Source organism: Phalacrocorax carbo, chromosome Z (assembly GCF_963921805.1).
Source record: "Phalacrocorax carbo chromosome Z, bPhaCar2.1, whole genome shotgun sequence".
In the NCBI taxonomy this organism is placed as follows: Eukaryota; Metazoa; Chordata; class Aves; order Suliformes; family Phalacrocoracidae; genus Phalacrocorax; species Phalacrocorax carbo.
The window spans coordinates 41,601,162-41,624,884 of record NC_087548.1 but is presented as its reverse complement, the minus strand read 5'-3'; the positions used below and the strand labels follow the sequence as shown (position 1 = coordinate 41,624,884).

At 43.1% G+C, this 23,723-nt stretch overlaps 2 protein-coding genes across 5 annotated transcripts in view; one reads left to right on the top strand and one right to left on the bottom strand.

The window, feature by feature from the left end:
- The window catches only part of CEP78 (centrosomal protein 78), a 55,286-nt gene extending 41,207 nt beyond the window's left edge, over window positions 1-14,079 (bottom strand). The window contains exons 1-3 of one of the 4 annotated variants that reach the window (XM_064437853.1): window positions 13,789-14,079; window positions 8,650-8,745; window positions 4,835-4,952 (exon numbers count right to left, since the gene is read on the bottom strand). The gene's annotated coding sequence lies outside the window, so the exon portion shown is untranslated. The remainder of the gene's footprint in view (window positions 1-4,834; window positions 4,953-8,649; window positions 8,746-13,788) is intronic. The other 3 variants (XM_064437855.1, XM_064437854.1, XM_064437858.1) reach the window with 3 other exon arrangements.
- Window positions 14,080-18,630: 4,551 nt separating this feature from the next.
- The window catches only part of LOC104047646 (guanine nucleotide-binding protein G(q) subunit alpha), a 137,369-nt gene continuing 132,276 nt past the window's right edge, over window positions 18,631-23,723 (top strand). The window contains exon 1 of the mRNA XM_064439328.1: window positions 18,631-19,189. Within this exon, the coding sequence (XP_064295398.1) occupies window positions 19,054-19,189 (136 nt within the window). The 5' untranslated portion in view covers window positions 18,631-19,053. The remainder of the gene's footprint in view (window positions 19,190-23,723) is intronic.

Genomic DNA, 23,723 nt, shown 5'->3' with positions numbered 1-23,723 from the left:
GTAATAGTCTTCCATCATATTTCAGTCTTTCTGTACTGTTAGGTTTTCTTTCTAACTTTAGGCTTTACTAATCAAGTCAACTGAAAGGCTAGCATTTGATTTTGTGGCAAATCAAGACCTTTAACGTGCCGGATGATGTTTATTTATCAGACAGGTGACAGTAGCCATTCAACTTCTTTTTCCCTGATGTCTTGTAATGAGATATTCTTTTTTTAACTCAAATTGATCAAAGTTATTATTCATTTTGATGCTGCTACTGTGATTTACTATAAAAAAGAATGCCTTCCTGTATCACCAAAAAACGAATGCAAGCACTACTGAAATCAGTGTGCTCATCGTGTTCACACATTTTTCGGAACAGTGGAAAGCTGCAGGATTGGGGATTTACCCAGTATTTGTCCAGTATTGGACATCTACTTCTAATGATTCAAATAACCATCTTTCAATGGAGAAAATATGTCCAAAGAAAACAAATACAGATGAAAGTTACAAGAAATACCTTAGAAATGGATCCAGAAGGTTCTGGACAGGGTCCTGGGGCAGAGAGTCCTGACAAATCCTCATATCCCCTACGTGGTGAATAAGCAGCCCACAAACAAGCATGTTTAGGCTGGAACCTCAAAGGAAGCTCCTGGCCATTCAAGGAGCCGGATACTGGAAATCTGCTTCCAGCAGCGGAGGTGAAAATTATTTCTTATCAATTGGAGCTTCATGTCATAGAATCACAGAATGTTCTAAGTTGGAAAGGACCCGCAAAGATCACAGAATACCAGGTTGGAAGGGACCTCAGGGATCATCTAGTCCAACCTTTCTAGGAAGAGCACAGTCTAGACAAGATGGCCCAGCACCATGTCCAGCCAACTCTTGAAGTTGTCCAATGTGGCCGAGTCAACCACTTCCCAGGGGAGATTATTCCAATGGTAACTGGCCTCACTGTGAAAAATTTCCCTCTCGTGTCCAATCGGAATCTCCCCAAGAGCAACTTGTGTCCATTCCCCCTTGTCCTCTCCATGTGACTCCTTGAAAAAAGGGAGCCTCCATCTTCTTTGTAGCTACCCCTTAGGTACTGGTACATGGTGATGAGATCCCATCTGAGCCTCCTTTTCTCAAGGCTGAACAAACCCAGTTCTCTCAGCCTGTCCTCATATGGCAGGCTGCCCAGTCCTGTGATGATCTTGGTGGCCCTTCTCTGGACCCCTTCCAGCCTGTCCACATCCTTTTTGTACAGCGGGGACCAGAACTGTACACAGTACTCCAGGTGTGGCCTGACAAGCACTGAGTGGGATAATGATTTCTTTATCTCTGACCATCGAGTCCAACTCCTGTCCCTGCACGGGACAACCTCAAATTCACACCATGTGTCTGAGGGTGTTGTCCAAGTGCTCCTTGAATATCATCAGGCTTGGTGCCATGACCACCTCCGTGGGGAGCCTGTTCCAGTGCTCCACCACCCTCTGGGTGAAGAACATTTTCCTAATCCCCAACCTAAACCTCCCCTGGCACATCCTCCTGCCATTCCCTCAGGTCCTGCCGTTGGTCACCAGAGAGAAGAGATCAGCGCCTGCCCTTCCTCTTCGCCTTGTGAGGAAGCTGCAGACCACGATGAGGTTTCCCCTTAGTCTCCTCTTCTCCAGGCTGAACAAAACAAGTTACTTTAGCCGCTCCTTGTATCATTTCTCCTCTAAACCCTTCACCAACTTCGTGACCCTCCTCTGGACACTCTCTAGTAGCTTTATAACCTTAATGTACTGTGGCGCCCACAACTGCACACAGCACTCGAGGTGAGGCCCCACCAGTGCAGAGCAGAGCAGGACAATCCCCTCCCCCACCTGGCTGCAATGCAGCGCTTGATGCACCCCAGGACACGGCTGGCCCTCTTGGCTGCCAGGGCACGCTGTTGGCTCACGTTCAACTTGCTGTTGACCAGAACCCCCAGGTCCCTCTCTGCAGAGCTGCTCTCCAGCTTCTCATTCCCCATTCTGTATGTACATCCAGGGTTGCCATGCCCCAGGTGCAAAATCCAACCCTTGCCCTTGTTAAACTTCATACGATTGGTAATTGCCCAGCTCTCTAATTAAATGTGTTTATGTTGTGTAAGGTGTATTAAATGTGCTTATGAAAGGGGTTACACTGAATCCCCAGCAGCAATCGGAGCCTACACTGTGACCCACAGAATCTTGATCCTGGGAAATAACCCAAATCTACATTCCTACCTCTGTTTCTTTATATTCCAACTTATCCTAAGGTAATAAAGGTATTTTCAGATGAAGCTTTACTGTCCGCTTTTTTAAACTATCCAACTGGCATCTTCTACATGTAGACTTCTTTTTTTTCCCAGAGTACAGCTAGCTTTAAGACCTGCAGTCAAGTATTTCAGTTCTCCAGTATCTAGACATGAGATGGACTGTTAGAAAGAAAAGCCAAGTCCTTTTGCTTTCGCTTTTAGCTTTGCAGCCTGAACTTATTTAGCAAAACACTTAAAAAATCATTTCACTTTTATGCATGTATGTAGATCTATTTGAGCCACCTGGAGTCTGTCGCTAGGTGCTTTGCAATTTTCACATCATAGCTGATACTGATTACTTTTATGAAGAGACACAAAAAATGGAATGTGAGATTAAGAATAGCAGCTTGTTGCTGTATCATATGCAATAAAATACTTTTTTTATACTGAACTCACACATATTTACATATTAATATTTAAAAACAACTTTATACTGCTATTCATTATTTATTGCTACCTAAGAAGTAGATAGTCAGGATTTCTAAACAGACATATTGATTAGCCTTTGCTCTTAGTGGGAGAAAAAACACATTCAGTTTATGTCCTGCATTAATGTAGTCTATCAATTAAAGGCTCGATTTTTGGGGGGGCAGAGAACAAGTTATGAACATTTCTTAAATTCTGAAATATTAAACTGTTCATGCTAATACAGAATAGAGGAAAGACACTATTGGTTGAGCACCCTGTTTTCCCAGTCTTCAAAATAATGTTTTTATTGCAAAGGTAACCTTGATTTCAAATGTTGTCTCACAAAACACCACCTCTGTGAGTCCGTGTGAGGCTTTAATCAGCAGGTAACTCAGCACACTTGAATGCCATTGTAATTTTGCTGCATTTTACATCTGAGTGTCACACTGGCTAGTCAAAGTTCATAAAAAATTTGTCTGGTGGCACATGGCCACAAAAGTCTGTGTGTTAAAGTAAACTCAACTCCATGGTCTTTACTGTAATTCTTGAATAACAAACTCAAATTATACCTCTAGAAGTGGTTTTAAAAACTGGTCGTCGTGGAGAGTATTACATAGAATGCATCTACTGAATATGCTCCATCAAGGGAGAGCGCTTGTTAGAGGCTGTGAGGGCAGCAGCTGCTAAAAGGAAATCCAAAAATGTAGTCAGAAGCAAAAAAAATCCTAAATGCTGACCAAGGAAACAATGTCCTAAATCAAACAAGTCATATTTGCTTTGTAATAAGGGAGCTGCTAATTGATGGTGACATTTTAGTAATTTTGATGCATTTGTAACTGCTAGAAGAGTTACTCTGTTCTTGCATAGGCAAAGTTTTCTCTGAATTCAGTTCATGTTTCTGTTGAGGTGATATACATGAATACAGAGAGGGCTTTGCCATGGCAGAGAGAATAAAATGTACCTGATGAGAGACCTTGTATCGTTGAAATACCTGTATTAGCACACAGGGCTTCTCATATTTATTTCTCTTACAACTACTGTCAATTAGGACTGGAATCCCAATGTACTGGACACTAAATAGAATTAAAAAAAAACACCAAAATGCACTCCTGAACCTTGGACTGCTGTCTATCCATGTGAATTACAAAGCAGATCCGGTACTAATGCGTGAAATGATGCAACGCGAACAAAGCATCCAAATGGGGCAATGAAGGCAAGAATAGAATGCGAGAGAAATTAAGCAAATGGAGGTAACTAGGGTCTACAGATTATAACACAAGATTCTAGTAACAAACGGTAGTCCCAACTCACTGCTAGAACTGGCTGTTCTCAGCATGGTCAGCTGTTTAAGTGGTATATCAGATGTAAGCCTCAAGGATGGAGTTGATAAAGCTTTTGTGAAGACTGTGGAGCTGTTTTTTTCCATTCACAAAAGAGAGAGAGAGGGATAGCATTCGTAAAGGTCAAAGAAAAAGATTAACTGGCTACTTTGGCAGCAGGAAAATAGAATTAAAACTGCAATTAAATTGTACTTTACGTGATACAGGGGGACAGAAAAACTGAATAATCTGAGGTTAAAACCAATGTCTTCATGAATTTCTCTCTAATGAGACCACAAACTGGGAGCAAAAATCAATCATTTTGGTTTAGGTGGTTTATTTTTTCATTAAGTAGCACAAATGACTAAATAAGCAACACGATCGCTTTGAAAAGAGTGCAAGAAGATGCTGTATTGGGAGCCTTGCAGAACACATTATACCTGAGGAGTCTTGGTGATCTTTAATAGTCTGCGTTTGCTCTACTGGGACTTGTATGTGAGAAGCACGTATGTTAGCATTATAATCTGTGAATTGTGATACATATTTGGGAAAGGTAAACTATACGTGGATCAAGGGGTGGAACATACTGATCCTGACCAGGAGACAACTGTACACCGCAGCTAACCCGGGCAGGCACCGCACAGCCTTCAGGCCTCCCTCGGTGGCAGGACAGACCCAGCCTGGGCATGCTGCTGGAGATGCCTGCTCAGCACCATGACCACATGTCCTGCATGGCCCTTGGTATTATCTAACAGTGCACTAGCTCTCATGAGAACATCCTTTAGGGATAGAGTCGTTTTCTTTTAAGGAAATTATACATTACCTTGGATGATCAAAAGGGAGAGTTTCTCCGTATGGACAGGATCCGCTCTACACAGCATGCCATGGGAAAATCCACTGGGGCTCTGTTGGATATTGCATGAACACAGGGTGCCCAGCACCTGAAGGGATGTAAGATGTTACTATCTATATCCCTCTTCTTTGTCTTTTTGAAGCGGTTATCTTATTAAGGCATTTGTTGTTGGGCCTTTCTTACTGGGATCCAGAAAGATCCCTGCACCAGCTTGCTCTCACCTCACCCCTACCCCAGTGCAGAACAGCCAGTATTTGGTGTTACATGGTGTTTCCTGAACTATTTCTTGGAAGTCAGAATGGTAAAAAAGGAAAGTGATTTCATTAGAAGAATTTTGAAGTCCACAGAGGAACCTAAAGCGTAAGTACCAATACATATGATATTCTAGAGAATTTCAGCTTTTTTAAATATATATATACACCACTACCACCTTAAGGTCACCTATGAAGAGTCTAGCAGAAACTTTACGATGGGTATAGTAACAATGCTTGAGACAACCAGCACATCAGTATTTTCCAGCTATTAAAATAATGAAAGCACAGAACCCCAAATAAAGCTCAGCCTATGTGCAAAGACAGGCTAACATGTCTTTTTTATCAAAAAAATAAGTCTTATTTAACAAAGAACGTGCTACTAAACAGATAAAAGTGCTTTGATCATGAGTGCTGATGATGATCTTGAACTCAGAAATTATGTTATAAACAAATCTGGCCACCATGAGATTAAAAAGTTAGATTTGGTGAAATGTGGATAAGCATACAGATCAGTCTTCTACTTGTTAGAGTACTCTTACCATCACAATAATAAGGTAAAGGACCTCAAAAAGTAGATTTGCAAATAGTCAATTTATTAGAAATTGCAGTATGTGGGAGTTCCCCAACCACTTGTCTGAAAAAAACAGTAAATCATGGGTTTTTGAAAACTATCTGGGAAAGTGAATTAAATTAGTCACTTGTACGAACGCACCGATATTTACTGATTTGTATGATCCACAAATTTCAGACTAACATTTAGATTATTTTCAGAGAACTGATTCTAAGGACTGATGGAAATTTATTTAAGATTAAAAATGATCAAACCAAGGGCTATAAAAACCACTCACAATTAGCACACTAGCGTCTGTTGCCTCGAATAAAGGAAAATCTTGGAACCTTTTAAAAAATCTCTAATTGCATAAAATGTTTTCTACCGCTGACTCCCTATTTGATTCTACAATATAATTACTTCTTCATTGTTGGGCAAAGAACTGACAAGCAGGTAGATCTCCTCATCTTTAGAGCACATCAAAAAAGTGAATGCACACATTATAAAGGGAAGTCCCTGGTTAATTTTTATTCTTTTGGTTTTGATCTTTGCAACTTCCTGTAATACTGCACCGTAATTATGTTAAATGCCTAAACGGACAGTTTAATTAATTCTTCATCTCCAGAATCCCCCGGTAGTATTTGAATTGTCTCAGCAAGGATTTTCATTTTGTTGATGTTGACCTGGGACAAATATATCTGTTTAGAGCTCAGCTTCTGAAAGAATTTTCCATGGAGACAAATATTTCTAGTCATATGGAATTTTTAGCTGAATTTGAGGCTAAGATTATGACATATTCCTCCAAGATGTTGATGAAATAACTAGTCTTTCAGCAAAACACACAAAACTGTGAGTCTAGGTTATGGCAACGAACAATTTAAAATATTTTATATTAAAATACTAAATCCTGCTCTATTATTCAATAACTACTGAAACTTTATTCAAGCAAATTTGATCCAAAAGACAATATGCACGTTCATTCATGTATCATAACAGATAGGTAATTTACCTTCTTCTGCCATTTGTCTCAATAGCTTTTTCTAGTATCATCCAACATATACATAGAGGGCCAATCATTCATCTCTTTAAATCCTTACTTGTTTTGATTACATTTAGGGTCTAACCATTAAATCATTTATTAAGTTAAAGCTGTAATTTAGTCAAAGGAAACAAAGTGTGACATTTTATAAAAAGATCCAGTTGAGTCTGACTAGGTGCCTGGTATTAAGTAAAACATGTATTCTTTACAACAGCTTAAAGAAAAAAAACCTGATACAGCAGCTTCACTACTGCTTACATTACATCCTGCTTCTAACCATAATTTACACACTGAAGCGCTCAATTAATAAAAAGATAAACAGTCAAGAAATTAGTAAAACAAAGAAAATTTAATAGCAGAAGTCAGCGTCATAGGGGTAGAGTGCTATACAGTGCTCTGTCGGGGGGGGTTCCCCCTTTTAAAGATTCTAAATTTAAATTCAACTTGCATGTTATTTTGGTAAGATTATACTTTTCTGTTTTCATGTTTCTCCATCCACCATCTGGTTACTTCTAACAAAAAAGCCTACCCCAAAAGCTAGTCATGATGCATAAAATCTTGGATTGGTATTGGTATCGTTGATATGCATGCCAGAACTCATTTAGGGTAACTTTTACTCCTGCTTAGGCCCTTTTTCAATGTGCCAGCTCATGTGAAGTCATTAAAAATAGAATATGTATTTGACTCAAGAACATCAGGAAGTGAAGGGAAGGGTAGCCACTTACAATTACCTGAAAAAGATAATAGCAACACTGCCATTTCTGTGCAAAGAAATTAAGTATGCTGTTTCTTATAGACACTGAATTAATTATTACAGTATGTGTTAAGCTTTTTCCAAGCAAACTGCAAAACTACAACACAAATGGTGTGCAATGCACTGTTGAACTATGCCTTAAAAGGGGAACATTAAAGGCCACTGGTCTGATGCATTTGGATCTCCAGGCTCCTAAGGAATACTTTACCCATGAAAAACACTGCTTCTTGGTACATTGTGCAAAAAACTACATGAGGAGCCAAATTCTGATTTCAGTATATCCACAGGGCTTCTCTTTCACCAGTTTTAGACATTTATCTGTATACTAAGTTGAAAATGAGCCCTAAGTAAATACTTGCAAAGTTTAGCAGGCACCAAACAGCCAGGAAAAGAAAGTAAGGCTTTATATGTAGGACACAATGTAGATGGATTCATGTAACATCTTGTGCATTTGCTAAGCAAACAGACGTTCAAACACTACACCTGCCTCAGTTCCCTTCTAGAGCTTTCAGAGGAATAAGTTGTATCTTACCTTGAACTGAACCTAAAGGCTCATTCTGGTTGTCTTTTTAACCACAATACATGTAGAAACAACAGTATCACTGACATAAAGTCATCAGCTTCCATCTGATATCTGTGTGCATATATTTGTTGCAATTTATACCTATGGGTCCTGAATTTGAAGGGTCTGTCAGATGAGCAGTGGCAGGACAACATTCTAGTGTACCCTTTACAAAGTGCAATTCAATTACAACCAAATAAAATGCTTTTGACTCTCCAGCAGTAGATCACTGGCTAACTTTTCTTTATTCCAACATTACATTTGACTTCTAGACTGGGTTTCCCACTACTCTGAAACACAACAGACTTCTGCCTCCACCCATAAAATCTCGGTATTCAACCCTTGCTTTGGTAATAAACCAACAAAACAAAAGCAGGGGTGGGGGGATGGGGGGCAGAGAGGGACAACCAAAAAGCCTTTCCCAAATTTAAGAAATATATCTAATAAAACTAACATTTAAATAATCCTAGAAAATTTAAAAGTTCTGGAAACCCCATCTGAGGCTATCAGCTAATTAGGATTCACATTAAAAAGTTGTATTTCTGTCAGTGCCTGATGATGCCAAAGCACAAGCTGCTTCTGAAAATATTTATGTAGCTAAGGAATTCTAGGGAAATGCAACTCACATTAAGAGTTTCTTCAGGGGAACCGATGGTATCGCTGTAATACAATACTGGTGTCACCAGACTTCTGAGTCTCTCTGATTTCATGTGTGTGTGCATCTAGGTAAAAACATATCGGGGAATGAAGGGAGAAGAAAGGTAGAGTCCCTGGTTAGCAATGTCCAGTGCAACATGTACACTCCCCCGCACACAATCCAGTAGCACCTTTTCATTTCTTCTCTGTATGTCTTTTTGGCTCTTCCATGTATCTGTGAAAAGAGATATCAGTGCTGCATATATAGAGAGAAATACTGGCTAGCCTGGAGGCAAAGGAAGTATCTATCAGTGCTTATTATTTAAATTTCTCTTTTCTTTCTCTGATTTTCCACCTTGCAATCCCCAAAATATACCCATGTTAACTTCTTGTTGACTCTTTTGCTGTGTAACATAGCTAAGCATTCCTTTTGGAGGACTAAACTCTGCCTAGTTCTGAGTCAAACCCAGTGGCTCAGTCTAATCGATCTGATTTCTATCCAAAGCATCTGTAGAGAGAACAGTATTACTGGCTTATAAAGTAATCAGCGTCGTTCAGGCATCCATGCGCACACACGTTGTCAGATCAGTATCACAAACAAGAGATTATCATAAGCTTCAGAATTTACAATTATCAACATGTCATTATTTCTTAGAATAATTCCTTATAGCAAAAAGAAATCTTTGTAAGAAGATGTACCTTTTTTCTTTAGCATCTAGGAGCCTCTTTATGGACATGCAAATTGAACAAGATTAACTGTATGCATGCACAAAAATTAAATCCTATCTTTGCACAGGGAACCTGGAAAACTGTCAAATGTCAAAGTCTACATGCTCAGGCACATTATGCTATAAATGCCAAAAAAACCTTGAGAATACTAAATACCTAGAAAACACCTTAAATACTCTAATTCTTTCCACTGTTAGTAGCACCAGAAACTAAAAAATGGTACTTCTTTATTGTTAAAATTTTTCTTTTACCTGACTGTTTTACTCATCAGAATAAAATCCAGGTTTCCAGCTATCTATACACAGTGGAACAGTAGGGGGAGCTCAACGCTTTTTTCCTGGTAAATCTCACAGAATCATGACTAGTTTCTCAGCATAAGCAGATATCAATGGAAGAAGTTTTCCCCCATAAATACAAGAGGTTTGAATATGCAATGTAATTCAAAAGGTAGCTAGAATTGTTCTCAGTATGCAACCTAAAATTTAACTACTGATTCTTCTGAAAAATTCCCAGTCTCTTCAAAGTTGTAGATCCATTAAACATTCTTTACTTTGGAGTAAAAAATTAACTTCTTGCAATCTCTTTAAATATATAACCACCATAACAAAAACAAAATTTCAGAGTATTTTTATTTAGGTTCTACGTTAGGTAATGCAAAGCCACAATTCAAAATATAACCAGATTAGGAAGCAGGCTAATAGAAATGAAGCACCCTGAGAGCCTGCTTCATTATTATACCACACCAGGTTAATAAATGGTTTTTATCCTAGTATGTTTTTAAACCATCTTAGCACTCTATACAACTCTCTATATACTTCCAAAGCAGCATTTTATAAGGTTTGAAAAGAATCTTCTCTGTGCCTCTTCAAACGAAACCAGTCATGTTATTCTTTTCCCTACTGATGAATTCCCATAATTCCCTCAAATATTATCATAGATCACCAATCTTTCTCAATAGAATAGAGCACTATCTAAATTCAATGTCAAGTGCACAAGAATTTGACTACTATACAGCAATCACTGTACTTCTACCATTGACTATTCATCTCAGGCATGAGAATTTTTTCTATTTCTAAGTTCAGGTTCACAAATCATCCCATACTGGCTTAGGCAACATACTGTCTGGCTATCTTACGGCTACAACTACAGTTATATAACTGCAGTTATACCTATAGTTATAAACTGAGGCTTACAGTACAACCCACATTTTTACTTCAGTATGTAACTGAGTGCCTCAATTCCTGCAGAAGTATCAAATGGAAGGCAATTATTTGCTATCTTCTAACTCAGTTTTCTCCACCATTTTAAATACATTTGCAGGAATCCTACTTTCCTCAAGTATTCGTAATGGCTTTACATAAGACACAGAGAGGACCATTTTTTCCTTGGTACTGCAAACTTTTCTAATGGATTCTCACATGAAGGTAGAAAGATACCTCCATTGTTATTATACATGCAGTTAAAGGAAGACATTGATTAGTTGTCCTTTTAAGATCCTTCTCTGCACTCACTTTAAAACAATAAAGACTGGAAACGGTCTCCTGATGGACTTCTGTTATCATTTTATAAAATTATATATAGCAATACAAATCATTTAATTGCCCATCTGAAAATGCAATTGACTAGGTCATAATTTTTATCCTTATGTCATTTATCACTCAGACTCCTCTTCTTTTTCATTAAGAGATTTGGTAGTAATGTGCAAAAGATATTGATGCTCATATTAATACAAGATATAAAGCATATACAAAGTACAGGATTCATTACTGAAGCTTCCAAATTCTTGCAGTGAATTTGCGCTTGAACTGCGTATTGAAAAGGCAATTTTAAGAAGTACTATTACACAAAAGGGAGTGTTTATTTTCTCTTCACATTCACTGCAAAAATATCACATTGACTTACGATTTTACATACTCTAACACTATTTATGGAAGTTCTGTGTAAGGAACTATGTGCAGTTTCCTAGCTGGGAACTGTCAGTCTGCATTCACATACAAATTAACTTTTTACACTGAATTTTCTCTGTATTTGTTTGTTTCTATGTTTGCTACCTTTTAAGAGCAACAGGTGAAAAGACATATATAAATGTGAGAGAATTAAAATGCATTGTGTCTTTAAATCTTTTGCTACTGGCAGGCTCTCTTTATGGTTTTGAATGATACCTGAATCTCTAAGGATTGTGTGTTGTTCCTACTGGAATTGCATCACGAGTATCAAATGATTTTTAGTTCTGCTATGGAATTATTCAGGCAGAACAATATAGAAATATTTTTTACTTCCAGTGTTGCTGTAGTCATGATCACTTTATTTTACAGTTACATTAAGGTGCATTCTATGCTGTAAATACTCGATCCCATGTGGAACACTTTGCTTACAGTGAAATACAAAAATGCCCATATTTTATGTAGGCGTTGCTCAGGTAATTTAACTGAGGAAATGATATAATGCAGGATGATAATTTTTCACTTTACATACTAAACTTTGCTGTAAGATTGTGAAAAGTATTGGGCGTGCTTTGGTTTTGGTTTCGTCTTCCATTATAAACTTATGGCCAATGAGATAGTTATCCATAGTTCTTCTAGTGACATACTTTGGATTGCAAAAAAACCAACCTCATCCGATACAGCCTTTGGATGATGGAAGGAATTACAAATACTTTCCAATGAAATACTAAAAGAACCACTTCTGTCTGGGTATTGTGTAACTCTTGCCTCCTGTTTCATGACACCGAAAGAAATAAGGTGGGAGTGACGGCCTACCAGATTATGCTAATGGCTAGACTATTGCTGAGGATGTAGGATAAATATTTGCTGAAAAAACTGGAGGATTCACACCACTACAGAGTGCATGTCGAACATCTTAAAGGGAGCTCAGGGTCTGATACTGCCGCATATGATGACGAAAAACACTGTAATTCCATTGAAGATGATGGAGTTACAACACTATGAAACCTGAATGAAATCAGAATTACGTAGCGTATACCCAAGATCAGACTGTAGGAGAAAAGTAAAAGAATAGGAAAAGAATGCTTGAGGTCTTAGATAAATAATTCAAATAACTAATGTCATTAACACTTATAACCCAGCAAAGCATGAGATGTCCTACTGACTGCAAATGAATTAAACATTATACAAAGTCTCTATAGGCTAAGAACTATGCAAGAAGAAATAGCCAAGACTAACTTATTTCAGAGTTGCACAAAAATAAAACTCCATAAAGAATAAAAGCTGCCTTGTTAAAAATGCTAATTTAAGAAGCTGAAAGAAAAATGTGCTTGAATGTGAAGAACATAAGCAATAAGCACAAAAGCTGTCTTGACAGAAGTGGCAGTATTCCTATGCTGACAAAATACAGATTTATAATTTAGGTCACAGAGGTGGCAGAATAGCATCCCACAGACTAGATCCTGGGTGGAACACTTTATCACAGGCCTTGCTAAAACTTTCGGGAGGAGATGTTAATCTATGTAGTTAATAAATAAGAGAAATACAAATATGATAGCCTGGATACATAACTGGCATCCATTTTGTGATAAAAACTGTAGATAAACAATAGGACAAGACATCACAGAGACAGCGTCAATATTAAACACTTAAGTATCTCCTTTTACTGAGCTGCTGTAGTACTGTGATATCAACTCATACTCTAGCAATCTTCTGATGTAATCTGTGTCATATGGCTATGTCAAGTGTTTTATTTTTCAGGGCTAGAATTTATGATCCTGTTCCACCAGACCTGTGCAGACCACATGGGAACAGCTGGCTGATGCAGCTGATCCAGCAGCTTATTGCCATGGAAAGGGTGGTCTGGACCAGTCTTTGCCTACTGGCCATTTGCCTTGCGCGGGCTTGAAGGGTCATCTGAACCTTTGGGAAGGCTTTGGGAAGGCTTTGGGAAGCCAGTGCAATTCTTTAAACCAACAGCAAACTAACTCAGGGAAAAAAAAAAAAAAAAGAAAAACAAAAAAAACACACACTAAAAGAAGAACAGTTCTATGCAGAGTTAAGGAGTTAAGTCAGCCGGTGAGGGTGAGGGCCAGGGCTGGCAGAAGAGAGGACTGACAGTGACATGGTGTCGCGCAGGGGAGGGATCTGCAGGGTGACGGAGGTAAGAAGTCTCCGTCTGCCTCTCCTGTCCCGCTCGCTCTGTGAGCACCAGGGCCTGCTGCTCATGGCGGCCACCTCACTGACACGGCCTGCTGACCACGGCGCCCATCTCACCCACAGGGCCTGCTGCGAACCGGAGCCATCTCTTCCACAGCGCCTAGCAGGGGCCTCTGTGTCACTCTTGTCCCTGCAGCTGCCATGGCACCTTCCCTCCCCTTCGGCCTCTCTGCCCTCTCTAGCCGGAGGAAGAATAAGCTCTGGCCAAGGCCTCATCCAGCCCCGAGCTCAACCTACCACTCGCCAGCACAGACATCTGGAGAGAAACGGCAGGCCACGAGGTGTTACGTTACGGCGCGCTCCCCTCAGCCCCGAAGGGTAGTTTCTGGCGGCGGCCGCGAGGCGCTGGAGGGCGGCACGCCGCAGCGCCCTGCCTTGCGGCGGGGGCCGGACCGCCCAGAGGTGCCGCTCGCCGCGCAAGGGCAGGGAACTGCGGCCCTCACGGCGCCGGGGACGGGCGCCGGAACGCCGCCACGCTGACATCACCGGGCTCCCCGGCTGGCGGCCGGAGGGAAAAGTCACCATTTCCGCTTCGCAGCACGAAGCAGCAGGAAACGGACCGCGCCTCCCGCGCTCCCACCCGCTGCCCCTTGTCCCTCCGCGTCCCCCGGCCGCGGCTGGGCGGGCTCGCCGGCAGCCGGGCAGCGCGCCTTCCTGCCGGCAGGGGGCGCCGCCGCTGCGCTGCGGACGGCGGGAGCCCCCCCGCCCCCCCCCCCCGGTCCGTCGTGCCGGCTGCCGGGGCTGCGCCCCGAGCGGGGCCCGCAGCGCGGAGCCCTAACGCCCCTTCGTCCCGCGGGCCCGCCGGCACGCGCGCCACACGCTCGCCAGCGTTCCTCCCCCGCAGTGCTCCGCAGAGCTGTGCAGGCGCGGGGGGCGCAGCCGCGGTGCTGCGCGGGGGCCAGCGCCGCACACCGCGCGCCAGGCCGCGCCTGGGCAGCACCACCCGGCCTGCCGGCTGCCCTCCCACCGCGATTTGCTCTGCGCCTCGCACGGCCAGATTCGGGTAGTGTTGCGCTGCCACCAGCCGAGGATGCGGCAGGGGCTGTAGCTAAGAGTTCGCACTGCAGTTTTGTAAGCTGTAGCAAACACCTGAAACTAAGTGTTAATAAAGGCGACTCATAAAGAAACAGGAGTTGCTGGTTCATAAGACCGCAAAGGAAAATATGAGACGATGCTAGGGCTTTCGATAGTGTGCTATATTACACTGTAATGTGTATGGTGTGTACAGCGGTGATGCGACATGTACCGTGCTTCTGGAGGGAACGTCCCTCTGCTGATGTCGAGGGAAAAAATCTGTAGGATCAAGAGAGGATTTGAAGAACAAAAGAACATTGAACAGTCCTTGCACTTTTTCAGGAGTAAGTCTTCAGTAAGAACCTCGATATGCAAATAGTTGAAATAAATTTTTTAAATTTCACGTAAATCCAATGAACGAAGAGATTTCTTAACCCTTCCCTGTCATAAGTCTGTACCTTAGGACCTTGGCAGACGGCTTTTACTTTGAAACATCAAACAAACACTGGGAAATTTTCAGGTGGTGATTTGTCAAAACAACACATACTGGAACAAACTGATTATATCAGTTGAAGGAAATTGCAAATACTGGATGTTATTCATTTAACAGTAGAGAACCAGCAGATACAATTTCTTTGTTGTTCTAAAAAAAAAGAAAACCAGACAAAAACCTGATTGGGATGGCATACTGGAAAGACCATTTGTTCTACTCAGACGCACTCGGGCCTTGAAATTAACTGTAAGCACTCACAAACAAGACTGAGATGTACTTGTGCATAGCACTGTGAAAACATCTTCCTAATGCACAATGGCGATCAAAAAGCACTTGCAAGATATTCCATTTCTTAAGATGGGATGCTGACTTAACTACAAAAAACCTGCCGTTTTGCTATACATGATCTGCTGTTTTGCTGTCAGGGAAGTACCAAGTTCAGATGCTGTTTGGAATCTGCAAAAACATCACAGAAAACATATCTCAAGCAGAAGAGACAGAGTAAAGTGACAATAAATACCTTCAGGCATATGGAAGGAAGAAATTAAAAACTGGGATCGGTTAGTGCAAAGAATGACATGGAGATGATAAAACAGAGCAGTGGTTTCCCGGTCTTTGCGGGCTTCCGAGGAAGAATACTGAAGATGCAGGGTGTTTGACATCATACTTTGCTCCCTCTGTCAGTCTCACTTTTAACTTTTAATTTCCTGCAACAGTAAGCAACATTAAAACATCTCGCAGGCAACGGGTTGCTATGAGCCATGGACTGGAGACTACTTGGATAGAGGAATATGAGATTATTGATGCTACAGGGAAGGCTTATCAGGAAGTATCTGTCCAGGATTAGGTAACAGTATGGATAGAATCTATGGATAATAATTATCTGTATGGGCAATAATGGTGTCTGTCATTTACTGATAGTTCTTATTAGGATAAAATATTTATAAAGGATGTTTCATGTTTCAAAACAAAAGCCAACCATCACAGAGATGAGGGCTGGAAAGAAATTTCCTCATAGGTTTATTATCATGTAATTGTCCATAATGGGGGTTCTTCTGACTTCCACTAAGTCACAGAGGAAGTGGGTAAAACAGAGTGTAATGGCTATCTGCTGATGCCAGATTCAGACTAGATGGTACATCCATTAAAAATCTGAAGATATTTATTCAGTGGAGATTTAAAATCCAATTATGTCAATGGGAGCAGTACATACAGATTAAATTTACAGTCCCTGGGGCATATTTTCTCCTTAAAAAATGCAAAATTAAATGACAGTTCTGCATTTGAGGTACACACTGTGTTCATGCCTGCTACACTGAGCATATGAAAGAGTTGGTTAAGAAAGTTGAGTCAGACTTCATCTACTGGGGAATGTTACAATATTGTCTGAGGTATGTAGTTTTCAATAGAACCGCTGTGCCCACAATTTGGTGGGGGGGGGATTTTTATACGGTTCACCCAAAGGTCACAAATTCATCAACCCATTATAGGCTTTCTTTAGATGAGCCCAGAAGATGGTTGCTGCGGACTTGAACTCCATGTACCAGTGTTCTAGGTATAGAACAGTTGCACATCCATTGAGTATCTCCTGTGACCTGTACCATGCACCCATCTTCACCCTTCTAGGCCACGGCTTTTAGAAAAAACTCTGGTATGTGGAGAACTAATTTAATGAAGAAATTGTTAACCTCCTTTTCATACTTACTCACATTTTTATGTAAGCTGTCCCTGTAATTCAATCTTTAGAAATCTTTATTTGATTTAATATTAATGCATTAACCTGGAACCAAAAAGATAGAAAGATAGATAGATAGATAGATAGATAGATAGATACATACATACATACATACACACACACAGAGAGGTTTTAAAATAGGAAAGATGGTTTTAAAGAAATATATTTTTAAATTAATAACTAGGATTACACAATTTTCACTAAAACTCATTATTGGGAAAATGAAATGTGATTTTAAAAAATATTCCAAATCCTATTAACTGTTTTTATACATTATACATAAAAATACTGTATAGGTCTATGAGGAAGTCATGCATTTTTGAAAGTAATGAAAAAATTTTTCATGCTCTAAAAATTGATTGACTCTATTATTTTCCTGATTATCTTATTCTCATTTTTTAATTCCCTCCTTAGCTTGCGCCATATGGCAGACCCTACTTAATTAATAATGTCAGTACATACAAAGGGTTTAAGAAGGAGCACATGAAAACAGATGTCAAGAGGTGCTAGAAAGTACATCACACCCAAAGCTAGAAGACAGAGAGCGGCGTGCCCCTCTACCCACTTTGTAGGCTGGTACGGGTCTCCCAGCAGATTTTGCAACACTCCCAGATACAAAGTTTAGTATGGAGATGGACAGACGAAGGGCAGGTGTGGGAATTTTGCAAGGATTTTATGAACCCACAAAAACTAGAAGCTGTGCGAGTAGGTCCCATCCACTTGTGTGCCGTCACCGTGGGGGGCTACTGGAGGCTAGCTAAGGGCGGCCGGGCTGAGTCCGCGACGGCAGGCGAGTGAGGCCGGGGCAAGGGGCGGCAGCGCCCAGCGTTGGCTGAGGTTAGAGCAGCGGAATATAAACCGCAGCGAGCGTATCGGTCCCCTCCAGTCAGGCGGGGTGGCGTCCCACCGCCCTTGTGGCAAACGCCTTGGTTTCCTCCGCACATGGCAGAACCACCCGGGCAGGCTGGGAGGACTGCGGCCGTAAAAACGGACCCGTGCCCGGTGGCGTCCGCCGCTCCCGCTTTGCACTGCCATTCCGGCCGAGGGTGGAGGAGGTACTTCTGCCTTTCCCTTCCCTCCCGCCAGTTGTCACGTTCCCCCCCCCCCCCGTCCCTGCCAACCCAAGTCATCTCTTCTAGGATGAGCACGGAATAAAAACGTGTGTCCCCGACTGAAAACAAAGGAAGCGAAAACAAGCGCAGCGCTCGGCGCTAGGGAAGCCTCTGCCCCGCACCCCGACCGGAGCCGGCTGCCTTCCCCACGGCCATTTGGTGTGAGAAACCGCCCGCTCCCCCCGCTACCGCCGCAGGGCGGGCGGGGGCGGCCTTGGGGCGCCGGGCCCGGCCGGGAGCGGGGGCGGCGTCCCCGGGGGCCCGGCTACCCCGGCCGCTCGCCCCCGGCGTGCGGCGGCGCGGGGGGAGAGCGGGAGAGGCGGCGGGGGAGACGGTCCGCCATATTTCTGCCTCACCACGCCCGCGGAGCCGAGCCATTGAAAAGCCGGGCGAGCCCAGCCCCTGCCTGCCTGCTTGCCTCCTCTTCCTCCCCGGCGGCTCCTCGCCGCCCGCCTCCTCTCTCGTCCTTAACTGGCAGGGCAGGGGCGAGCCGCGGCAGCTCTCCCCGCCAGAGGGGCGACTGGCCGCCCCGCCGGGAAGGAGGGTCGGCCGTGAGGACGCTCGTCCTACCGGACGGCGAGGTCGGCGGGCTGCGGCGGTGCTCGCCCAGCCGGCTGGAGCTGGGCTCCCGCTCCAGAGGACGGGGAGCGGCGGGGAGATGAGTGCGCGGAGGGGGGGGGGGAGGGATTAGCGGGCGTTAGCATTGCCACAGGGGGTGGGGTGGTCGCGTCGGAGGGCGGTAGGGGTGTCGTCCGCCAGGGACACTCGGGGACCGCCGTTGGCTGCGGGCGGCGGCGAGGGAAGGGGGGCAGCAGAGCGAGGGGCGGCGGCGAGCGGCTCGGCTGGGCTGCGCTGCTCTGGGTAGTGCTGCTGCCGCCGCGGTGGATGTTTCCATGTTGTTTGGTGCATGATTTAGAGGAGAGGAGGAGTTGTCAGCGGCAGGGAGCGGGGATCCGCGCCGCCAGCGGCCCTGCCTCTCTCCTCGCCCGTGTGGCATCGAGGCAGCTTGCCCTGCGGGGGCTCCCGGGCAGAGAGCGCCTGTGCCCCCCGGGGCCGGTGCGGCAGCGGGGCGGCTGTGTGTGAGTGCGGGGTGCGTGTGCCTGCGATTTTAGGGGGGGTGGGGGTTGTGTCTGAACCAGTTAGGAAGAATGACTCTGGAGTCCATCATGGCGTGCTGCCTGAGCGAGGAAGCCAAGGAAGCCCGGCGGATCAACGACGAGATCGAGCGGCAGCTTCGCCGGGACAAGCGGGACGCCCGCCGGGAGCTGAAGCTGCTGCTGCTGGGTGAGTGCGGGCTGCCGCCGCCCGCTTCGGCCCGGCCCGGCCCGGCCGCCTCCCCTCGGGCCGCCGCCGGCACGCACGCCCCCGGTGCCGCCGGGGCTGCAGCCCAGGCACCGCCGCCGCCCCGGGCTCCGTGCGGCCGCCGCGTTACATGGCGAGGCCGAGGCAGCCGGCGGCGGGGCAGCCCCCGGGGCGCTCGCAGCCTCCGCCGCGGGAAGCCCGGCCGTGCCCCCCGCCGCGGCGGGGCGTGTGTGCCCGCCCGCGGGCATCGCCGCCGGCGGCGGGGCGGGCGGCCGCGCCGGGTGGGCTTGGTGTGTAGGGCCGGCGGCCTTCCAAAATGGAGAGGGGAAGGATGGCGGGTGAGTCAGGCGGTGCGGGGCGAATGTCGGCGGCCGTGCGTGCAGGAGAGCGGCGGCAAGAAAGCGGATTAACGAAGGGACTCGCAGGGGGAGTTGCTGTGCAGATCGGCGGTGGCGGGCTTAATGTCTGCATTGTTCTGCGAGCCTCGGGAAGGTTGTTGGCTCACTGGTTGCATTTTTATTGAGAATTTTATTTAATGAGGTAAACCGGGATAAGGTGTTTGTGCTCGGATTGCAGACTGGTTTTTAGAAAGAAAAGGGAACTGTGGAGCCCCAGATGCACACAGCAAGCTGAGGAGTAGCCTGAAGTATGCAGGGTGGCAGGATCTTCAATACCTTTGGAATCCACCCACCGGCCAGGAAAGAAAATCTGTTGTATCTTTTCTCTTTAATTAAAACAGGTTGGTTGTTGGGGTTTTTAGTTGGTCAGGTTTTTTTGTTTTGGGGTTTGGTTTTTTTTTTTGAGTCGTATGTATGCAGCAGCAGCGTTTATCTAATAGGAATTTGGCTTTATGAAAATAAGCTTTTTTAATCAAAATACATCTGTCTGTATTCAGTGCGCTCTACTACGTTGTGTGGCTTCTGTGGTAATACAGCTTCTGCCTGGGATTTGCAGGCCTTGAAATATGTCTGCACCACTGTCTGGTGTGTGGACGAGCAGGGATGTTCCAAGTGGACGAGGGATGTTTATGCTGAAGATTTTTGTCTTCGGTCATGTATATGAAAGTACTGATTTATACTGGGGGAGTAAACTGCCTTTTCAATGAGGTAAGGAGAGTTAGGAGGATAAGTCAGAATACATTTTAGTCCTTCCATACCAATATGCTGTTTTTTGCAGCTTGTCTTCTGGATATGGAGGAAGGTGTTGGGATCCTTGACTGGTGTGGGAAAGGAGTGGTGGAGACAGATACAGCACTCCCAGTAATAACGTTCTGTCTCGATTTGGCCTGATTTTGGTTGATGGAGGTGCATGTTGTGACTGTTTCAAGATTCACAAAGAAGATAAAAATAGGGGGTAGATAGCTTGCTTTTGCTTAATTTTATGGGTGTTAAGTGTAAGTGATATACATTTGATTCTGGAGAGGCAGTGGGCATATTTGACTTGTTACTTGAGGTCAAATTGTTTCTGTATTGTCCTGATTTGTTTCTTGCAGTAGTGCTAGAGGCCTCTCCCAAGTTTTCAAAAATCTGTGACACCTACTGCATGAGACCAATATATATGACCCAGAGAAGTCGTTCAGCAATCACTTCTGCAATTTGTAATGCAGAGCTTGCACTGATTTGCAAGGTCCTCCCACCAGTAACATGAAGTATAGGGGGAAAGTGGTGGTAGATTGGGGTCCAGTTGCGACATCTTTTCGGACCAAGTGGGATGCCATGACTTGAGGGAAAACAGGTGAGAAGCCAACCCATAGAAAGCATTGGGAAAAACTCTCTTGAGTGCCTATATGAAAGGTTTTTGGTATTCATCAGCATCAGTGCAGACCCAGAGTTCTGACATGCTTGTGAAGGCGTAAGCATGATCTACTGGAGACCAAGAGGGGTGAACATTTGGCTGCTCATACTTAACAGCAGATCTGTATGCTTTGGTAATGAAACCAGTAGAGAAATTGTTACTGTGCACACATTTTTGGTCTTTTGCTTTGTCAACCTCTGTCATATGTTTGACTGAAGGTGTGTGTGCACACGCAGCTGTTTGGATTAACACTTAATGATCTCACTTGTAAAATTCACTTTAGTGGTGAACCACTGTTGGAGTAGTGGGATTGGGTAAAGTTTCAAGTTTCAATTTACACACAGATTTTGAGGAAAAATTTTTTTATTAGTGGGTTTATTTTAGGTATCTGACAGCACTTTTTCAGTCACTCTCACTGCTTCCTTGGCATAGGCAGTTACTCGGTTATTAAGTTTGTGTTGTTTGTGTGGGCCATTCATATGGTTGAGACAGACAAACTATTTTAGAATGGAAAAATAGTCATTAAAAATGGTGAGGCTGTTAGTATGAAAACCTTCTGAAATTACTTAATTTTTTTTTAATGTAATGGCACAGTAAAGGTCTGTTGCATGTTTTCCCCCTCAAAATTTAAATTAAGCAACACTAGTAGTTTTATTTTATGTAAACATTGGCAAATGTGGGGGGGTTGGGTTTATTTTTTTCTTCTTTTTTTTTCAGAAGTGCCAACTTCAGTCCCACTTTGTGAATTATTATGGGGCTTAAAAGCCTAAGTGGGTTAAAGGTGTTAGAATATGGGACTGAGGAATATTATTTGGCTCATGAGGAGGGTAGTAGTGCAGTTCAAGCCAAGCCACGTTAATTGACTGTGCATGTTCTTCAGAACTGTTGCAAGCGCAGAATGAAAGGTATTAACTCAAAGTGTTGAAAGGCGCAAATAAGTGTATCTATGCCAGATTGGTTTTTTTATACTTATTTAAAAATTAGATATACACGTGAACAAATGCATATATGTAGCGAATACAAAGAAAAAAGTCAACATTTTTGGATCAGAAGAGAAGGTCTTTTCTCCCCTTAAGTTGTGGAAGATACAGTGCTTCCTTGCAAAGTGAGTTAATTTCCTCCCAACTGTTACTGTTTGACACACACACATGCGCGATCCACCCTTTTTGTGTATAAATGATGATATCTTTACTTTTCATGGGATCAGTTTAAAATGCTAAGTCATTTATGGAAAACTTTTACTGCATGCTAAGATTATTTTTAAGTATTAGTTTAAAAACAAACCCTGTCTGTGATTAAACAGTAAGATACCACTTTTAGGTACTTCACTGTACATCATTGCTTAATTTTTGGAACAGATTAGAACAGGACAGTATTTTTTTAGTATTGTAATTCTGAAAAGCTAGAATTCAGAAATAAGCACTGAAGCATATTACAAAGACATAGTAGTAGTTCGGCTAGCACAGCTTGGCTGTAACATTTAAGGCAGTTCGAACAAATTCAGTCTTGCACAGTTTGGTTTTAATCTCATGTATTTTCTAAATTCTTCTGGATTTCATTACTGCTGAACACTTTGTAAAACCCTATGATTGTTCTCCAGAGCTTACAGTTGTTAATATCCATCCATTGTTTGTTGTTAGCTGTAAAAATACTTATATTGTTTTTATAATTGGAAAAAAAGAGGTGTTCTAATGTTTTATGTTGGTATATGCCAAACAAAATGTATGATGTTCTGCATGCTTGTATTTTAAACAAGTTGTACATATTTATTGGTACGTAGTAAGAGCCGTGTGCTCTAGTTCTTATGTGTATCATTTCTGCCTGTCATCCATGTAAATTTTTCATGGTCTCAGAAAGCAGCATTTGGGCCTGCGTGATAGATTGTAGCCATAAACCTTCAATCCTGGATGTACGCTGCCTGTACACTCGCTATATTTATATTGTACACTAATTTCTCAGTGGGAAATGCCTTGAGTATCTAAGAAAATAACCTGGCAGTATCATGCTAGATGGCTAGCTGTGCCTGCATATCTATAAACCTTGGCTGATTTAATACTGGAGGTGTGTGACTGTTTGCTGTTTTGTGCCCATATTTATTGGTATTGTCATGTGCAAAACATGGGGTTTTGTAAGGGGTAGGAGTTGCTTATGTTTGAGATAGCAGATGTGTCAGTGAAGAGAGTTGCCTGATAACAAGCGTCCTTTTATTCTCATACGTGTTACCAAAGGAAACAGGTGGAAGATAAGACTGGTTCACGCTAATTCAAATGGCTTATGTAGAAAGGTGTTTTTGAACATAAGGTGAATATCCAGCAAGCATGCAGAATATTTATATATTTATTTATTTGTTTTCTCTTACATGTGTCAGCTTAATTAAAGATTTACTTGCAGAACTTGGTGAATTAGCAAAGACTTAGACTTTCTGTATGGAAGGTGAAGTGGGTCCATTAAGCCAGCAACAGAGTACCCTGGTTTTATAAAACTTTTTCTTCAGCCAGAGGAACAAGCAAGCTTCCTTATTTTTCCTGTAGCCTGTATTTGTATTGGTCTGTCAAACTCGCACTGAACACTTCCAAATAATTTTAGGTAGTTATCACAGTACATACTTACAACTGTAAAATGAACCAATAGTTAACATATATCTTGATCTGTGTTGTAACTAGATTGGTAAAACTTATTTAGCAGAAGCTGTTTCTAAGGAAATATAATTTCAGTCTGGATG